Source organism: Elgaria multicarinata, chromosome 8 (genome assembly GCF_023053635.1).
Source record: "Elgaria multicarinata webbii isolate HBS135686 ecotype San Diego chromosome 8, rElgMul1.1.pri, whole genome shotgun sequence".
NCBI classification, from domain to species: domain Eukaryota; kingdom Metazoa; phylum Chordata; class Lepidosauria; order Squamata; family Anguidae; genus Elgaria; species Elgaria multicarinata.
In genome coordinates this window covers 86,362,571-86,382,528 of record NC_086178.1, presented here as the reverse complement: position 1 = coordinate 86,382,528, position 19,958 = coordinate 86,362,571, and the positions used below count along the sequence as shown (strand labels likewise).

The 19,958-nt window shown below is 40.5% G+C and overlaps 1 protein-coding gene across 5 annotated transcripts in view; it reads right to left on the bottom strand.

Annotated features, from left to right (window-relative positions):
- Positions 1-19,958, bottom strand: part of SGMS1 (sphingomyelin synthase 1) — a 94,587-nt gene that overhangs the window by 12,045 nt on the left and 62,584 nt on the right. For all 5 annotated transcript variants that reach the window (XM_063132930.1, XM_063132933.1, XM_063132931.1 and 2 more), the window contains one exon: positions 384-1,231. In XM_063132930.1, coding sequence (XP_062989000.1) covers positions 384-1,006 — 623 coding nt within the window. In that variant the 5' untranslated portion in view covers positions 1,007-1,231. The remainder of the gene's footprint in view (positions 1-383; positions 1,232-19,958) is intronic.

The following is a 19,958-nucleotide window of genomic DNA, read 5'->3' as shown; positions in this document are numbered from 1 at the left end:
GTTTGTTTTTCCTCATACAGCCCATTACTGCCTCCATACATTCATTCAGAGGAGACACACTATCCTTAGCTGACGCTGTTATCAAAGGCATAGAGAAATATATATATACTGATATGCTAATGATCTCTCCCAGCAGTTTCATGTAGATGTTAAACAGCATTGAGGATAGGATGGTGCCTTGTGGTACACCATACAACAGCTCTTTGCTATTTTACAAATCTTTTGATGCACATTTTAACAGTTTGACAAGCCATGGTGGAGAGCATTGATATTTAAAATGGTATTTTAAAATCAACATACGGTAAAAGAAATTAATCTATAAAAATAAAAGGAACTAACAGTGAAAACTGACTTAAACATTGTCAAGAGATAAATTTACTTACTTGTATTTTAAGAGCAGCCACTGAATGAACCAGAGTCCTACAAGGATCAAACCATTAATTTCACAGATACGAAAGGCCCATTGCACCCGGCTAAAATGATCAAAAAAAGCATCTGGTAGGGGTGGCTCCACCTCCTTAGGAGGCACTCTTTCATGGACAACTGAGATTGTCACTGTTGTCAAGATGAAACAACAAAGCGCATAAAGGAAAGACAGAAGCGTCTTCCCCCATTCCATGGGATACTGGGATCGTTCTGGCTCTGGCATGGGGATTTGTATCATTTCCTTCCTGAAGCCATTTGGCATCCCGTTCGGTTTTGTTTTGTTGCTGAAACCATTTTCACTGGTAGGGGCCTCCGTACTGATGATCAAGTGGCCGTTGGCATGCCCATTTTTGTGTGCCTCGATGTGGTGCTCCATTTTTAAAGTCTCTATCATGTACAGCAGTCGTTGACCATTGTCTGAAGACACACGCGACAAAGGGGGCTTCTCAAAATCCTCCTTCATTAGATTGATCAAGTCCTGCCCAGTGAAATGTTCCAATGGTTCACAGTATTCTGGCACAGCATTCTCCAGCAACCAATCTGCCACCTCCTTAGGTGACCAGTGCACAACTTCTTTCATTTCGTCAGAACACTTGCATGTAGTCTTAAAATTCGCTTTGAACAGGACAGTTATCACTTTTTTTGCAGAACAGGAAGCCCCTCTTTGGCTTGCTCATCCTGTCTAAAGCACAGCAGAAACCAGTTTTGCAGGGTGGTGCAGAACAGCTTCAAGTCGCCTGGTACAAATATCAACATGTGGTATGCAAAGGAAACGCTAACTTCATGTTGCATCTGAGTTGCCTTTCTAAAGTTAAGAGGGGAAAAGAGAGATGCAGTTAGGACTTTTCAAATTGCTGTTAACATATAAATCAATTAACGTGTAGAGCAATTTCTACAAGAGGTGTTCTCTATTTGGGCAATATTTGCTTTAATGCAACCAGATGCATTTGGCTCCTTGCTTTACTTGTGCCAGCAATTAATTAGTGCTAATGGGTGTCTGAACTATTCCAAACACTTTGAATGAGAGCTGGCCCAAGGGATTTTGCTGCCTGATGGACAAGATGACGCTCCCACCCACCCATTCCACTTACAGAAACTGACCAGACTGGCAACTGACTCTTCCTTCAACCCTGATGATAGGACATCATCCCTCACTACAAGTAAGGACAGTAAGCTAGCTGATGGGGTGCAGAACAGGCCAAGTAGCACACACAGCTCTTTCCTTCCACAACTCACTGCTGCTTGCTCACTGAGCATTCAAACAAATGCTGCAATGCAGAACCAGTGGGCCAGTGTGCATCGCATGAGCAGAGCAATAAATGCATGATGTCTGTTGGAGTGTGAGGCCTCAGTTTGATACCTCTCTGCCTGCTCGCTGAGGGCCTTCCTCAGTGCTGCCATCTGTGACATGTAGGCAAGACAGACAACCCATTAATAAGCAAACATTGCTGCCACTGAGGGAGAATGGGAATGACTGGGAAGGGAACCCTCAAGCACCTACTGCCCAAGGCAGCTGCCTACCTCTGCCTCATGGTATGGCTGGCCCTGCCGGGCATTTGGGGGTTCATTTCTACTTTCTTAAAAACAAACACATAACAGACTTATTTCTTAATTGTTGCCCTAATATGTTCCTCAGCACAACTGTGGAATGCATATATGATTTGGTCATTTCTACCTCCACTGCCCAAAAATCATTATTAAGCAAGCTGGTTTCTTAGTCCAGGGAAAATGTTGAAAATATGTATAAGGATAACAAAGAAGTCCAAAACATTTAGATCTTCCCATTTAGAAGCAAAAACTAGTTTTTAACATTTTAGAATGATGGGCAATAACAGCAATTTTGGCTACGCTAACTATCAGGGCTGATAGAGCTCTCTCTTGGACACTCAACCTCAATTCAAATAACACATTATTTATATCCTGATCCTTAAAATAATCAGGAGAAGGAAGAATTCTCACAGACATAAGAGTATTTCATTCCATATAAGTGTTACAAATGCAATAGCTTCCTATGCTCATCTTTGAGAGGAATGAATGTACCCATGAATGGATGTTTCACAAATTCAGAAAATCGTAAGAGTCATAAAAACAAAGCAAGGCAGGTCCTGTCCTTTCCCCCATTTCACTTCCTTGAATCCTCACATTTCTGTTTGAGGCTATGGAAATTACTTTCCCAAATGAGGAATCTTTCTCTGTGTAGCTCAGTTTGCTGCCCCTTGGTGGCCTTTTCTTTAATTGTTACAATTGCAGGGAGATCAAGGGGAGCCCCAGACTGTGATAAATTCCACAGAATTGCCATCATGTATTCATTGCACTCTTCAACCTTGCATAATATCCACACAAATACTGATCTAATATTGTTAATAAACTCACAAAGAAAGAAATGCACATCGAGGAAGAGCACGTGCTCACATCACAGACATAGTTAAACTCAGATTATATTTACAGAAATTCTGAATTTCTTCCAAATATGCTAACATTTTATATTTCTCCTCAATATAGATATTAACATAAACAATATTTTAGTTGTAATAGCTATGTATTTGGAGGATATTGTGATTTAAAATTGGGTCTGGATGGGAAGCAATGTAGTTGGGGGCTGACAGGACAAGGGATTACAGACTAAACAACACTATATGACCTGCTGTAACTATCTGCCACATTATTACATGACATTGCGCCAGTGTGAATCAATTTATCCTAAGTAGGAAGCTTCTTCACTAAGCTAATATATAGACACTTTCAAGGAAAATTCTAATTTGCATCGCATGATGTAACCTTGACATACCACAATATGTGCAGGGATCTCCCCCCATTCCTCTGCCAGTTGAATTAAAACCATACAAGGAGATAAATTTCGTTGCTATCAATTTCTTTGAGGCTTACAAAGTCTGGAAAACATCAGTCTATTACAAAAGTTGGTACAGAACCCAGAAGTACCAATGAGAGACAACTGGAGAATCAAAGAACACAGAGAGCACTGCCCTGGACTGCAGTTCCTAAGCATAGTTAACTTAAAAGTGAGTTCCACCAAGATCAAAAGACTTTCACTTTCAAGTAAACATGTTTAGGATTAAAATACACATCGTATTCTTATAAATCAATGAAGAGAACAAAGCACAGGATAAAAATTGGTTATAGCCTTACTGGTTGGGAGGTAAAAAGGTGGCAAACATGTGGCCAGTGTACCAAAAACCTCAGTCACCTGAATGTTGGAGAATGTGGCTTCAGCATCACTTTGTCACTCCAAAATGAAGGAGACCTGCTTCATGAGAACCTCCTCCCTAGTGTCCATATGCATAGGGTCATATAGTGAACACTTCACTATGTACACAGTGAGTCTTCTACACATCTCTTTTCCATAACTAGACCACCCATATTGTGAGAAAAGCCACCCCCCAAAATTAGGGGAACTTCAAGATGTTCTGAAGCACAATGAGGAAATGAGGGCAGGAAACCTCAATGTATGTGTATGCAACCCTTTTGGTGGGATTCTTTGTATTATAGTAGATTTTTAACTAAATAGGTTCTTTGGAATGTGTTTAGCTTTACATGGGTTACTATCTCATTTAAAACACCAAGCTAGAGGAAAAACATAAAAGTTACACATTGATAAAGTGTAACTTACTGCTAAACATTTGGTAATACTTTGCCAATACCAGTGGGGTTGAAAGTAGACAAGGCAAGGCAATGCTCAAGCCTGTTTTTCTGGCAGAGAAGAAAAATAGTATTTTTCAAGTTATCTAGCAGAGATTGCAGTCCTACTAATTACTTGTGCAATCCATGTAGGGGAAAGGTAGGGTTGACAGTAAGCTGCCAGATGAGCACTTTCCATTTCTCCTTTTGAATTTCAAAACCGATTACAAAGCAAGAATGAACTGTGCTTAATTATTAAATGTAGCCTGTAGAAGTACCAGAGTTCCACCAGCTTTTTAAGAAGGGTTGTTGGAGCAGGGCAGGGTTTGGCAGGGGGGAGAAAGCAATAAAACTTCCTTCCAGAAGTTGTCCAGGTGGGAATGGAAGGAACAACGTTATTTGTAAACATGTTTTCATAAGAACAGAGTTAGACTTTTACTCAACTTTTTTCAAACTCTATGGAGATTCAGGTAAATGACACTGCTTCATTTTTAATGCTACATTTTAAAAAAATATCAGAGGACATAAATCTGTCTAACCAAGGAGAAGGCAGCAGTTCCTCTTCAAAAGAATGTTCGATCACTTAAGGACCAATAAATCAACCAAAATGACCCTATACGTTTTATAGGGTATCATGATTCTCATGGCAGATTCTGCATTAGGAAATTAAAAATTATCATTATGTATTTATATATTGACCTGGTTCACATGGCACGACAACCCACCGTGGCTCCAACAAACCTGGCTTAATTTATCCATGGGGGCTCTAGCATTATGCTAGGCATCTGCAGGGCCCATTTTTGCATGGTGTCACAGGTGCTCAGCTTGCCATGTCAAGCAAACTCAGACGGCAGGGGTTGTTTGAGGGTCAACTCTAAAATAACCCATGGCTTCTTTTAGGGTTATCTAACCCTCAAACAACTCCTGTTACCTGGGTTTGCATGACATGACAAGCCGCAGCAAGGTGGGCACCCACAGGCGCCATGTAAAAATGGCACGAGCCACAATGCAACAGCCCCTGTTGGTAAATGAAGCCATGATGGGCTGTCATGATGTGCGAACAGGCTCATAGAAACAGTTCACATGTTCAAAATAGCCCACTGTGCCAGCAGGATTTGAATACTCACTGCAGGGCCATGGCTTGTCACGTTGAACAACCAGGCAGTGGGGGTTGTGCGAGGGTTAAACAATTTTCGCATAACCCTAGAACAGGTCATGGATTAAATAAACCATGGTGGGCTGTTCGACCACGTGGACCACTCCTTGTCATCCACATACAGGATGTTTTCCAAAGAATGAGAGAACAGATCCCTGCCAGAAGGAGATTACAATCTAGATATCAAAACATGGAGGGAGGAAATTGGAAGCAGGGATAAAGAATTATTTCAGTACATCTAACTTAAGCTTAGATACAGTCCAGCACATGTGGGAAAACCACAGCCCACATGTAGGTCTCAGTTGGGGGATCCTATGTAGCCCACCGGAGCCTTGATGCTCCCCCCTACCGCCAAATTCCTTCCGCTGCCAAATTTTTATGAAGCCTGTAACTTTTGCTGCTGTAGCCCAGTGTACTCCACAATTTCCCCCTCAAGAATAAGATGCTTGGGAGATAAACCATGGGGTAGGGTGGGCTATAGCAGCCCCCTCTCTTCTCCAAGCAAGGAAATGAAAACTTTCCTTGCCCAAGGAGACCAGCGTTTAATCTACCACCAGTCCAGACCCTTCTATCATCAGCATGTTGTTCTTGGCCCACCACTTACCTACATGTGGCCCTCATTGGTAAAAACATTGCCCACCCCAGAAGTAGAGTATATGGACTAGATGTGTGTGTGGGGGTGTCCAACACTTTTCAGAGAAAAGTGGGTTTAATGAGGGATTTGGAGGAAAGAAGAGAAGTGACGTCACAGAGGGTTCTGGAAAGCATATGATCAGTGAGCGAGAAAGAGGAGACCTGTGTGAGAGAGCCGGAGACCTTTGGAGGGCTGTGGGGCTGGATGAGAAAATGTTACAGGCAGATACGTGTAGGGATATAAGAGCAGACAGATAAGATAAGAGGCAAGGTCACAGATGACTTTGTAATTAAGAACAAGGCCCTTGTGATGGCTCTAAGGGCAAATTGAAAGCCAGGGTAAATTTCCCACAGTGTTGATGAATGTCTGAGACATGAGTAAAAATTTTAAATGGTTATTTAGAGTCTTTTCAGGCCACACAAACAGGTTTCTGGTTTGATTTAAGATATGCATTTTATACCTGGATATCTATATTGCCTCCTATGAACACCTGTCACCATTACCTCTAATGAGAAAATGTCAGTATCAAAAATAATCAAGAGATCCAGTCTCCAGACAAAGAAACTGCAAGTCTTTCACTTTTGTATGTCTAGGACTACAGTTATAAGGAATGAAACAGCTTAAAGTTCCACCTTCCCAATTGTGCTGAAGCAGCCTGCACATAGTCATGAGGGAAAGTTCCCAGAAATGACTCTACTTGTGAAAAAGACAATTAAGTCTTTTGTGTGCTGATTACTTTTGTGGCACATACAGTATGAGGTTTGCTACGATGTAGCATTAACTCCTAGGGAAACAAAGCTGATTTGAGATTTTGGGGTGAGAAAGAGAATCCGTACACAGCAATATTGTTTTTTTCACCCAGAAGACAAAGGCAAAAGTAGATAAAGAAAAACAGATGGTATCCTGAAAGGTATAATAATCTGCTGGTAATTTTTCTTCTAAACTGAATAAACTATGTTAAATGGCTTACCTGGTGCCAGGATGTCTATGTTATCAGTAACAACTGCACTATGAATGACCTATTAATAATGTAATTGCTACTTTCTGCAACTTTACATTAATTTTCTACTGACCTCACTGTTTACAATTCTTCCCCCTTCCCCACTACCATATGGACTGTATATAAATCTGAAATACTCCATAATACTCCATGCATCTGTTGAAGTGGGCTACAGTTGATAAATGCTTTTGGCAGAATAAATTGATTAGTTTTTGAAGGCCGAGGGAATAGCTCTTATTGATTGATAGATCACAGATGAAGAGGAGATACGATGGGAAAGGGAATGCTGGAATCCTGCGCAGGCTTACTAAGAAGTAAGACTTTCTGAACATAGAGGGATACATCTATTCATTTACATACATATATCCAGCAAATTATGTATGTGTGTATGTATGTTTCAGAATCCTTTGGTAATTTTTGAAATACTGCAGGGCTATTGTATTTGTATTGTGCCAGTATTAATACTTGTAAAGATTTCTGGTAAAGTGCATGAAACAGACTCTAGTAAAAGAAGAGTTAATATTCATATGAGAGGCCATCTGCATCTCAAAGGCAGCGTGGGAATAAGAACCCCTTGTGCTGTCTGCTGTTACTGTTAAGATGGCTGACTATAGTCAAAAGGTTCAAGGCCTCCACTGTTTTGCAGTATATTCAAATAAAACGTTTAAGTTAATTCCTATGACATTGTGTCTATTCTGAGGGGAAACCAGGTATCATTTCTAAATCTCTATTTCAGCGGGATTCTGAGCACCAAAAGTGACATGGGAGATATAGATCTATATTCCACCTTTTCTATCTAAGGGATGGGAGAGATGGAACTCTGCCTGTTGAGCTTCTGCCTGGTTGTGCACTGGTACATGCCACAACACTTTGCAACAGGGTTTATTTTGTCTCACAAAACCATTTTGTGAGACAAAAGATCAGATGATGTTTATGTAGCCAGAGAAGTGGCAAAGGCATCTGCTGCCTTTGTGCTTGACAGACAGAACAGTTGAAGGAGGAGAGGGGAACGGAAACTAAATCTTGATGTAAGCCATATTCAGAGGTAAGTCCTATGCCTCTGGAAACAGAGAAGGGAGGGTGGAACGACAGTTGTTATAAACTATAATCCTATGCAGGTAACTCAGACTTTCACTTTTTCTCTTATTTTATATAAAATTTAAGCAAAACAAACAGCATACATTTCTGCTAATACAACTGACTGAGAGATAAGGACCGCTACATGACTTTCAGGTAGAAACATGAGGTAGAGCTGTGTTATCAGCATACCAATGACACTTTAGTGCAAACCTCTAGATGACTTCTCCCAGTAGTTCCATGTAGATTTTGAACCTTGTCATAGGCGAACAGCCATAAAGTAGAACAAAAGCCTTATGGAACCACTGGCTGAGTATGCCATGCCAGGAAATACCAGAGCCAGCCTAATACTAAGCCACACAGCCAATCAAAGTCAGATGACCAATACCTGATGGTATGAAAAGATACTGAGAGGTCCAGGAACACCAACAATATTGTTCCCCTGCCCCCAATCCTTTCCCTGGCATATACCAGGACGCTGAGGCGGTTTCCATACCATAACCAGACTAAAACCCAGATTGGAATGGATCAAAATAATCAGTATCATTGAAGTCTGCCTGGAGTAGGGATGCCATCACATTCTCTAGGTCCTTGCTCAGGAATAGTGCAATGAATACAGGGTGGTATTCATCTAGAACTGTAGGTTCATAGATAGATAGGTAGATAGATAGATAGGTAGATAGATAGATAGATAGATAGATAGATAGACAGACAGACAGACAGACAGACAGACAGACAGACAGACAGACCTCACAGACTTTAAGGCAGCTGGCACTATACTTCCTTCTCAAGGAAACATTTACCACTTCCTAAGTCCACAGAGCCAGCCCAGACCTGGCAGATTGACAGAGCAATCCAATGCCCCCACAGCATCTCTGTGTGTGTGTGTGGGGGGGGGAAGTATAGGATAGTTCAGTTTCCTACTTCCAAGGTGGGAGACAGGGCTCTGACCACAGAGCCAGAAAACCGTGCTCCTCGACCCTTCCCCCTCTCCCACACAGCCGGCACAGAGAGAACCGTGTTGACTACCTCTCTGCACTTGGAAAATGGAGTGCACAGATGGGGAAAAGGGGGGGCTACTGGGGGCGGGAATCCTGCGTCTACCCCAAGCACCTTCCCTCCCGCTCCAAGATGCCGTAGTTAGATGGACAAAAACGCCTATCTAGCAGAAATGCAGGGCAGCTGGAGCTCAGACGCAAAGATCACCTCAGCTTTCCTCCGGCCCTGCATTGGATACTTGGCAGCCTCAAAGTTCAGAGGCTGCTGGCAATCCACCTAGGATTGCATCCTTAATAAGCCAGGACAGAACAAGCTCTAAAGAGGAGGTAGAAGGCCTTAGGGTTGCACAAGCTGAAAAGCATCCAACACAACATGGCCAGCTGGAGTTCTAACTGCATCCATCTTTGACAGACAATGTTTTGGTTTACTATCTAAAAATTAAGCTCCAGTTTTGCTAATATAAAGATTCTGCTAGTTCTCTGCCCCCAAGGGACCTGGAGATTCCAATTAAGACTTGAGACTAAACCAATGAACTACTAGACAATATTCTCAAAAATGGAAGAACACCCATTTTTGTTCCAAAAGTCATGGATGCATCTTACAGTCTGTCTAGCCTTTTGAGGGTAATGAAATTATACCAGCAAAGGTCCTTCTGCATTCCAGCTCAAATTTATAACAAACCTCAAGATTTGGGAAGCAATTACACCATTCCAAGCTTTTCTCCTCTACCTCGCTTCCATCCTGTTTAACATCTTGCCTGGTGAAGAGTCTTGGAGAACTCAAAAACTTGCTCACTATTTTATGATATTTTAGTTGATCCCAATAGAAGGTATTGCCTTACAGGAAACTTTTTCTAATAAACCTGTGCAACTGCCAATGCTAGTTGTGGTTCAGCAGAAGGCATTAATTTAATTACATTAAATGGCATCAGTTTGGTTAGACTGAATTGCATGGGGGATAAACAAGTACCTGTTTACCACCTGATGCAGTTTAATCTCACATAGAATAAGGCCACTATGAAATATAAACTGTATGGTTTTAAAAACTGCATGCCTGTAAAGGCTGCACTAATTCAGTTTCTCCTGGTCATAGCAATCAGGTTTATGAAATGAAGAAGACTTGGGTCATCCTAGTGGATGACCAGGGAGAAATGTGTCCCTCACAATTCTCAATGGACCTTTTGATACCACTGGCAGTAGCATTTGATAACATTGACTGTGGTATCCTTCTAGAGTACATTTATGGAATGAATCTGGAGGGCTCCATATTTGATTGTTTTGGCTACTATTTTATCTTTGCTTTCTGGGATTTTTTATTGTAAACTGCATCAAGGGCATCTGCCAGTTGGATGATGCAGAAGTTTAATAAATAAGTACAGTTAAATAATTTGATGGCTCCAGTCACTATCAGATCACAGTGCTAGGAGACTGCTGCTCCATGCCATGGCCGTTGGGTTACAGGTACCACAGATCAACACTGCCTCTCATCATATTGACATAACTCTGCTATGATGTCATCCCATGAGTTGCAGTGCCATCCATATGCTGATATGCCCAGCTCTTCCTTTCCCATCACTTTCTAGGACAGCAATGAAAGTTGTGAATCAGTGTCTGAGGTCAGCAATAGACTGAATGTGGGCAAACAAACTGAAACCTAATCCCGGTAAAACAGAAAAACCTCTGATTGGGAGCTTTGCCAGGCTGGGATTGTGTGCAAAGCCTGCTTTGGATGGGATTGCACCTTCTTCTAAAGAACTGTGCTTACAGAGTGTTTTTCTGGACTCACAGGTGGCATCAGTGGCTAGAAGTGCCTTTTTCCAGGTTGAGCTGATTTTCCAGCTCTCATTAAAGAAACAGACCTGACTACAGAAATTCATGTCCTATTAACACGTGCATTGGACTACTGTAACACGCTCTAAATGGGTCTGCCTTCCAAGTGTATTTGGAAATTTCAATTGATTCAAAATATGGCTGCCAGAATACTAATATAAACTTGTCCATTGGAGCATATCACTGCCATTTTGTTCCAACATTGGATACCAATTTGTTTCTGGGTCCAGTTTAAAATGCTGGCTTTGATCTTTAGAATCTGGAGCCAGGATATTTCAAAACTTGTCTCCCCTTGTACATGAATATGTGCACTCTCCAAATAATATCTAAGGCTTTCCTCCATATCCCCCAACCCGACTGTCTGGAGTGCAGTAGATGGGCACCTACGATAGGGGCATTCGGGTTGTGGGACCACAGCTGTGGAATGCCCTCCAGCCCCATCTACTGCTTGCCTTCTGGGGCCTTCAGAGAAAACTTTGGTTGACTGATTTTTCTGCTGCCCATGCTACTATGTTCTACTATCAGTTTCATGCCTCTCCCCCCTTCAGTTTAATGATAATGGGGCTTGCATGTGCTGCAATTAATATTTTTTATTAATATTGTTAGCTGCATGGGAGTGTCTTTCCACCAGAAAGGCATGGTAACATTTTTAAAAGAACAACATTGTTGTCTTGTCTATTAAAGCCTATCCCACATATTTCTGGTAACTTACTGCTACTCTGGAGCTACCCTCAGAAAACCCTCTGTCCTTGTAGCATTTACATTTTCCTTGTGGCTCTCATGTGATACTAAAGGTTTGTTGGATGAAGTAGCAGCAATTGGAAGTATTGCACAGCTACCATTACCAAAACAGACAACACAAATGGGCTCAACAGTTTAGATGAAGAACTTTTGCCAGCCCTTTCAGAAATGCTTGGGTAACATGCCCTTTTTTAAATGAAGCATCTTCTAGATTGCCTTATTTACGGCAAGCCACATACTGCAATAAAGTTATTGAAGCTCAACAACTTCAGTTAAGTTTTAACAGAGCTGTTCAGCAAACAGATACTGAAAAGTTAGTTTTAAAACAAGCCTGAATTATCATGTGTGTGGATATAACTAAAGAAACGTTTTAATATTGAACCATCACTTGAAAAACTGGAGCCGTGTTGGCAATATGTTAAGAAAATTTCTGCCCTACACCTTCCTAAAAACTTTGCTGAATTTATTCTTTGTCATCCTCACTTACTTTGCTTAAGATAAGCACCCACATAAATATTTAAATATGAACGGACTGCCTATATGGGTCAGTAGGAGAGAGGAATGAAAGGGCAGAAGCTGCCACTATTCCAGGATAGATTCACAGGGTTTTGAATCAGCATTGGCAGCAAAAATGCCAGAAACCGAGAGCACAGTGACATTAAAAGTGGAAATTGGGGGTCGAAGGACCAGTAAAGTGCATAGGGTTATGCAATTGCCTGATACTGCTCATTGATTTTGCCCAAATTGTCTATAAAAAAGTTCCTCTGTTAGAATGCAACTATGCTTCTCGCCAGCCTCCAACCCCTTCATATTCAAGGATGTAGACACAACACTGAATGTTTAACAACCCAACTCAGTTTATGATTAAAAGAGTTTAGCTCACAGAAATAGTTATACATTACCGAACAGCAGCCAAAATAGCTGGAAGCAGCAAAAAAACAAAAGTGTGAATTAAATATGGCATGAGCTGCCTAGGCAACAGTCTACCTAGTAAGATCTACTAAGATAATCTAAAAGGTGGAGGTGGGGTCTGGAAGCACACCAAACTACAATATGTACTTGATACAACAAACACCTGATTCTGGAACACAATGTATACAATGCACAGGCAATTGGAAATAATTACATTTTGACTTCCAGAGGGGTAATAAAACTGTGCTTGTGTTTACGGTGCCACATGACTATTCACTGTTTTAATATCATACAAGCATCTAATAAGATGCAACAATTTTGGTTTTTAAGAGTCAATTCCCATCCCTCCAATCCCATCTACATGTTGGCAATCATTAGGAAAGGATTTGAAAATATTAATATTTTATATTAATATATAAAATCTATGGTGTGATCACTGTGTACAGTTTTTGTCACTTTACCTTAAAAAGGATATTGTACAGCTGGGGAAAATGTGCAGAAAAGGGCAACTAAAATGATCAAGGTGCTGGAGCAAATCCCCTAAGAAGAAAGATTATGAAGTTAGATGCCTTTCAGCTTAGGAAAAAAGTGAGTAAGGAGAGAGATTGAGATTTCTTTTAAATTATACACGGTGTAGTGAAAGCAACAAAGATCAACAACACAAACTACTATGTTTAGGAATGATCAGTCTATAATAAATCAATATGAAAAGAAACTGACATGTCTAAATCATGCTGTCATCTATCAGCTCAAACTAAACTCAAATTAATGCCACTAGAGGCTTTATAATCATTCAAACTATCATGGACTAAGCCAATAATGTGCTGACATGCTGTTATTTCTGTGAAGAAAGCTACAGAGCATTAAACAGACAAAAGTGGCAGACGTGTAAGCTTTCTGTGAACAGCAGGAACTTGATTCATTCAAAAAATGTGCCACAGCCATGAATCTCTTTTTTCAGACTTACGACCTTTTGTCTGCAAATGCATATTGCTTTGAATAATTTTGGGAGATTATTCCTCTTGAAGACCACAGCCTTGGCATTTAATTTCATTGAAGCATTTTTGCCACCTACGTTTGAAGATTTCAGAACATAGAAATTGGGAGAACCAAGCTTGGCTGCCATCCATAGCAGACAAACAAAATAAAGATAATTGGTCTATTACACAGAAAAAGAACAGAAACAAAAATGTAAGAGCTATGCTGGGAATCTGATATGGATGAAACATACTTGATTATATGGTTGCTTGTATACTGAATACTCACATCTGATGCACAATTATTACTGATTAATTACTATGTTGTGTATATGTGTGTTGCATTCTTGTTTATATGATTGTTTGTATATTAAGTATATTTATTCACACCTGATGCACAGATGTTCAATGATCTACTGATCATCACCACTTGACATTAATTCTTGTACTCTTTGTGCTTATACAATATAAGTGTTTTGATGGTCCTTTGATTTGTCCTATTTTGTACTACTTTCAAAACAACCAACAAGGGTATGATAACTTTCAGAAATGCTTTTTGTCCTATAGTAGTTTTTCCAGGGTGATGGTTTTCAAAGCATGAGGATGAGCTTCCATTAGGAGGCAGGACAGTTGCTAGAATAGGCACAAGTTTTGCTCTGATCCTCTTGCAGAATCATTTTTAATGCATCAGGAATCAGACAGCCAAATTTGTGTTAGAGATAAGATAGCATTAGGAAACTAGTATACTGTAGTGGTTTTGAGACTGAACTGAGAACTGGATATCCCTAGTTCACAATAGGGTAGGGTAGACTAGATTTTATGGTGCATTATATACTAAATCAGAGTCTGTGAGCATACAGGGGTTACTCAAGGCCACATTTGTTCCGCAATCATTTATTTTTTGGATTTTTTCTTGCCCCATCCCCTTTGTTAACTTTTTTTTCTTGCTCCACCCTGTTTGGCTGGGATTCTTTTCCCCCTCCCCCCCCCCCCAATTGGGATTCTCTTTCTTCTTGACCCTCTTCCCCCCTCCTCTTAATTTGTTATTTTTTCTGCCACCAATTCCCACCTCCTTGCTTCTGCCACCCATGCCTCTTCCTGTCCGTTGCCTCACTCCATCCCAACTGAAAAATGCAAACACTCAAGCAAGACATGTTTGTCAGTAAGTAGAAGATTGCAAGTCACTCCCACTGGTGGACCCTCCCCCTAATTCAAACCTTTGCTACAGTATTACTTTTGGAGCCCTTTCTGCTCCAAATATGAACTCACTAGGCATCAGCTTCACCCTTTTGCTCACTGTCTGAGGACTGAGAATAATAAGGCTAGTATAAGGACTACTGAGAATTATTTCAGTAAATGAACTTTTATAAAATATACAATCTGTGATTTTAGATTCAGTTACACTGAACTTGCTTGTATTAAGTTCTGATGAACTTTATATAGGCTTTGACTGCACAGTTGTAACCCTATGTGCACTCACTTGGGAGTAAGCTTAATTGATCTTAGTAGCTTTTGCATTCAAATAAAAATATACAGGATCAGGATGCAAGTATTAATCTGCACAAGCTAGGAAGCACTAAACTGAACTGCCATCTATTCCTTGCTTTGTCACCTTAAAACATATTATTGAAACCTGCCTCCCTGCTACAGCCCTTCACTTTCCTCTTTGCTAAACTCACTCCTAAAAGAAATCCACCTAATCCACCTAATCCACCATCTCTCCCCGCCTCTCTGTCTGCCAATAACTTTGCCTCTTTTTTCAATGCTAAAATCCAAACTATTCGCTCTGATCTGGACAGCTCTGCTCCTCTTCCAGTTCCTGTTCCTCATCTGTCAGTTCCTCCTGCAAATTTCTCTGCGTTTCCTTCGGTCTCAGCTGATGAACTGTCTACAATACTGCGCTCTTCGAAGCCTTCCACTTGTTCTCGTGATCCGATTCCTTCTCGCATCTTTATTAATCTTATCCCTGCTATCCTCCCTTTCTTGCTTCATATTATTAATTTTTCTCTGTCCTCTGGTTCATATCCTTCTGCTTTTAAACATGCTACAGTTTCTCCTATTCTCAAGAAATCTACTCTTGATGTGCTTTCTCTGTCTAACTACCGACCTGTCTCTTTGTTGCCATTTGTTTCAAAGATCCTGGAGCGTGTGGTCTACTCTCGTTGTCTTGATTTTCTTTCTAGTAACTCTGCTCTGGATCCTTTTCAATCTGGATTCCGTCCTTTGCATTCCACTGAAACAGCCCTTACTAAGATTACCAATGATCTTATTGCCAATTCTAAAGGCATTTATTCCGTTCTTAATCTCCTTGATCTAACTGCAGCCTTTGACACGGTTGATCATGATCTTCTTTTAGATTCCCTTCATGACCTTGGATTTTGTGGCTCTGTCTATAACTAGTTTGCCTCCTATCTAGCGGGTCGCTCTTTCAGCGTGTTGGCTTATGGCAGCTCGTCTTCTTCTTTTCCCCTTTCAGTAGGGGTTCCGCAAGGCTTGGTGCTTGGTCCGCTGTTGTTTTCTTTATACATGTTGCCCTTGGGTAATCTTATTCAATCTCATGGCCTCCAATATCACCTGTATGCTGATGATACACAATTATATCTTTCATCTCCGGATCTTTCTCCTGATGTTCACGATCGTATCTCGGCATGTCTTTCAGATATCTCAGCTTGGTTGCTTCATTGTCGTTTGAAACTCTCTTACTGTCAATGATGTTACACTTACTCCAGTCAAGGAAGCTCGTAGTCTTGGCTTTATATTTGATTCCTCGCTCTCCTTTATTCCTCATATTGAGGCAGTAGCTAAATCTTGTCGTTTTTTCCTGCATAATATTGGCAGGATTTGATCATTTTTGTCTGTCTCTTCTGCCAAGACTCTTGTTCATGCATTGGTTATTTCTCGGTTGGACTACTGCAACCTTCTTCTCACTGGCCTTCCTTCTTCTCACATCAGTCCGTTGGTTTCTGTTCACCACTCTGCTGCTAAGATCATCTTCTTGGCTCGCTGCTCTGACCATGTAACCACTTCTGAAATCTCTTCATTGGCTTCCAATTCACTTCAGAATCCAATATAAACTTCTCCTGTTGACCTACAAAGCTTTTCACTGTCTAGCTCCTTCCTATCTCTCCTCTCTCATCTCACACTATTGCCCCGCTCGTGCTCTTCGCTCCTCTGATGCCATGTTTCTTGCCTGCCCAAGGGTCTCTACTTCCCTTGCTCGGCTTCATCCATTTTCTTCTGCTGCCCCTTATGCCTGGAATGCTCTTCCGGAACATTTGAGAACTACAAGTTCAACCGCAGCTTTTAAAGCTCAGCTAAAAACTTTTCTTTTTCCTAAAGCTTTTAAATCTTGATTTTGTTCTGACTTTATACTGTTAGTTTTACCCTACCCAGTGCCTGTTTACCCTACCCTGTGCCTGCTTTCTCTTCCCCTCCTTATTGTTTTATTATGATTTTATTAGAATGTAAGCCTATGCGGCAGGGTCTTGCTATTTACTGTTTTACTCTGTACAGCACCATGTACATTGATGGTGCTATATAAATAATAATAATAATAATAATAATAATAAATAGGGTAAGCTGGACCATCTGATTGTCCTGCATTTAAGAAGGTTAACTTCAATCTCAGCTGCATTCTGTTGTTTTAACCTCATGACCCAGTGCCTATTTGTAATGTTGTTTGGGAGAAAAACAAACCTATAGGCTACTGGGATACATTGGACAATTTTCATGATTTACTATGAGCTGAGTATTTTATCTATGCATTTAAGGTTTTTGTTCCTCTTCCATTTTCTTCTCCTGATAGCCCAATGAGGAATTTAAGTTAATATTGTGGGGTCCAAGTACACCAGCATAGAATTTTGGGATGAAATACCAGTAAAATCTAGATTTATGTTAAACTGGAGTAATTTGGAAATCATAGTTTCATTTCCAGTTAGGACTTCAAAGGGGTTTGTTCAATCCTAATAACAGATTGATATTGTCAAAAAAAAGTGTGCAGGAGTTCAGGAGATGCACTAAAAAAAAAAAAAGTTATTTGCCATTTTAGTATACTAATACCAATTTCCTTGTCAAGTTACTGAACAATTAAAGCTCTAGGATTTTGAAGCATTTTAAGTAGTTTACAATATAGAGAGTAACAACATAAATTGAGAACATAAAGCAAACAGGCAATTCTGAAAAACCATGACAATAAAGACAACTTGAGACTTCCTTACAATCCGATCAGTACATTTCCTACCTTCTGCAGTTAAAAGTCAATGCAAGTAATTTTAAAATACTAGTTGAAAATGTTTTCATCATAAATACTCATACTAATTATTAATATTAATCACTTTAAACACACCTGAGAATGAAGAGAGGTTAAGAGCTATTTATCTACTATGCATTTAAGTCAGGGTTGAATTAGCATTTCAACTGGGATCTAAACTTGAGTAGGAAAATCCTATGTCCCTATTCAAAAATAGGGCTCTTAAGCATATAATACAAAGTCACAAAGAAAATTAAGTAAAAGCCTAAATGATGTGGACTTGATCTATACACACACACACACACCCTTTACCGGGCATGTATGTGTGAAGAAGAAGAAGAGCAGAGGACTTGGTGTAATACTCCTACACTATGCTGGTAGGCCATGAGTTTATAGCAGAAGATAGCATTTTTGGGGGGTGGGGTAGACAACTCTTGAATCAAATTTAGACAATTTTACCCGACTGTTGGCCATCCAAGAGTAGCACAAATTATTCATGTTTCCTCTGTCAGCAAGTCTTCCCAAACGCCATGCTTAACCTACAAGTTTCACCATGAAGGTTTTACGTAGACCAGTGGTTCCCAAACTTTTTCAGGTAAACGCCCCCTTGGTTCCACAAACTCATGCCCAGTGCCCCCTACCCTACACTATAAAAATCATTATTCAGAATAGCAGTTTTCAACGACCCACTAAAGAAGATAATAACAATAACATTCAAAACAGTAACAATTAATTGAATATTTATTCAAAATCCAATTACATTTTTTAGTTTATTCAATTAAACATAATTGATGGACTTGATCCAGTGACATCATCTTTCAAGTTTTCAAAGTCTGATAGCCACTTAGCAAGAATATTAGATATCACATTTAGTAAATAGGGTAGAGTACCTCACTATTTTGTAAATTCGTAATGTGATGGATGGGCTTGATGAAGTGATACCAGTTTCCCAATGTCTGGTTTAAAGTCACTTAACATGAGACTTAAATCACGTTTAGTAATCTGGAGTCGATTTCTTTGCTTGGAGAGAAGTAGGCAGACCACACTAAAACCACATTCCACCAAATATGATGTTGGAAATGCAACCAGGAGCTTCTGAACCACTCTCCATAGTGCAGGATAGCGATCAGAAAATTTCCTTCTGTAACCAAAACTCCTGGTATGATTTCTTAAACTTTGGCTTCAGCTCAATGTTATTTTGTAGCTCAGTTGGACCCTTTAAATGGGAAGCAGCCGCCGCAGGCTTGCCGAGGGAGGGAGGGAAAAGAGAGCGAATGCCTGTTTTGCAGCCGGCGTGGTGGGGCACACCAAGCAGGGTATGTCTCTTCATTAGCATTTTGGTGCTTTTGAAACATTTCAATTCACCGTTAAAAGGACTCTTCTTAAACGGTATTAATACATGTGTGGATTTCCCCCCTATATGGCTTGGGACCAAACTACCTTCCCCCATAAAAATGTCCCTGGGTTTCAAGACCTTCTGGAGAGGCGTGCCTCAGAAAAGACCACCTCGAGCGCCCCCTGCTGCCCCTTTGCGCCCCCCTGCCACCCCTTTGCCTCTTAACACCCCCCTATGCAATCCTACTGCCCCCAAGGGGGCGATACTGCCCACTTTGGGAACCACTGACCTAGACTAACCTTTCTTATCAAATCTACATGTCTATGAGCTGCTTCCATTATACCATGAAATATAGGCTGCTCAGTTGTGTGCAACAGGCCAAATAAAATTTATAATGCAGTCCTGTTCACAATGACATCACTAGAGTCTAGTTTAATGGACCCTTAGCTTTAAAAGTATTATGACAACATGCTGCAGCTCTCAACAACAACAACCTTTCGAGGCTAGCATATACAGGGAAACCAGGCTGCCGACTTCTCTCTTATCTTGACACTTGTGTGGTGTAAAAAAAAAAAAACCTTACACATGGTAATTTCCTGAACAATTGTACAGTACTGTTAATTCCCCGCCTAGTGTAAAGATCTACTCTAAAGTTTCTCTTTTCCAAAATGTGTACCAGAAAGTTAGTGACAATATTCTAACTTTGCGTTGTGACAGGAGATGACTCTACAAAATTAAGTTGAGCCACCTGACTAATAATTACTGTATCCATATTTTGCAGAGCACTAGTAAGATCTTATGGCTTAGTGTTTATGTTGGAGCAATAATCTAGAGAACACCAAAAGGCTAGTCTCACTGTAAGGTGCTTTGAAAAGCATCCTCCTCTTCTCTTGAATTTTAAAATCACTTTCCATGCGCCACATGGGCAGGGAGAGAGCTGCTGCTTGGGTTGTGGAGAGTGTCTGCTAGACTAGTCACACGGTTCT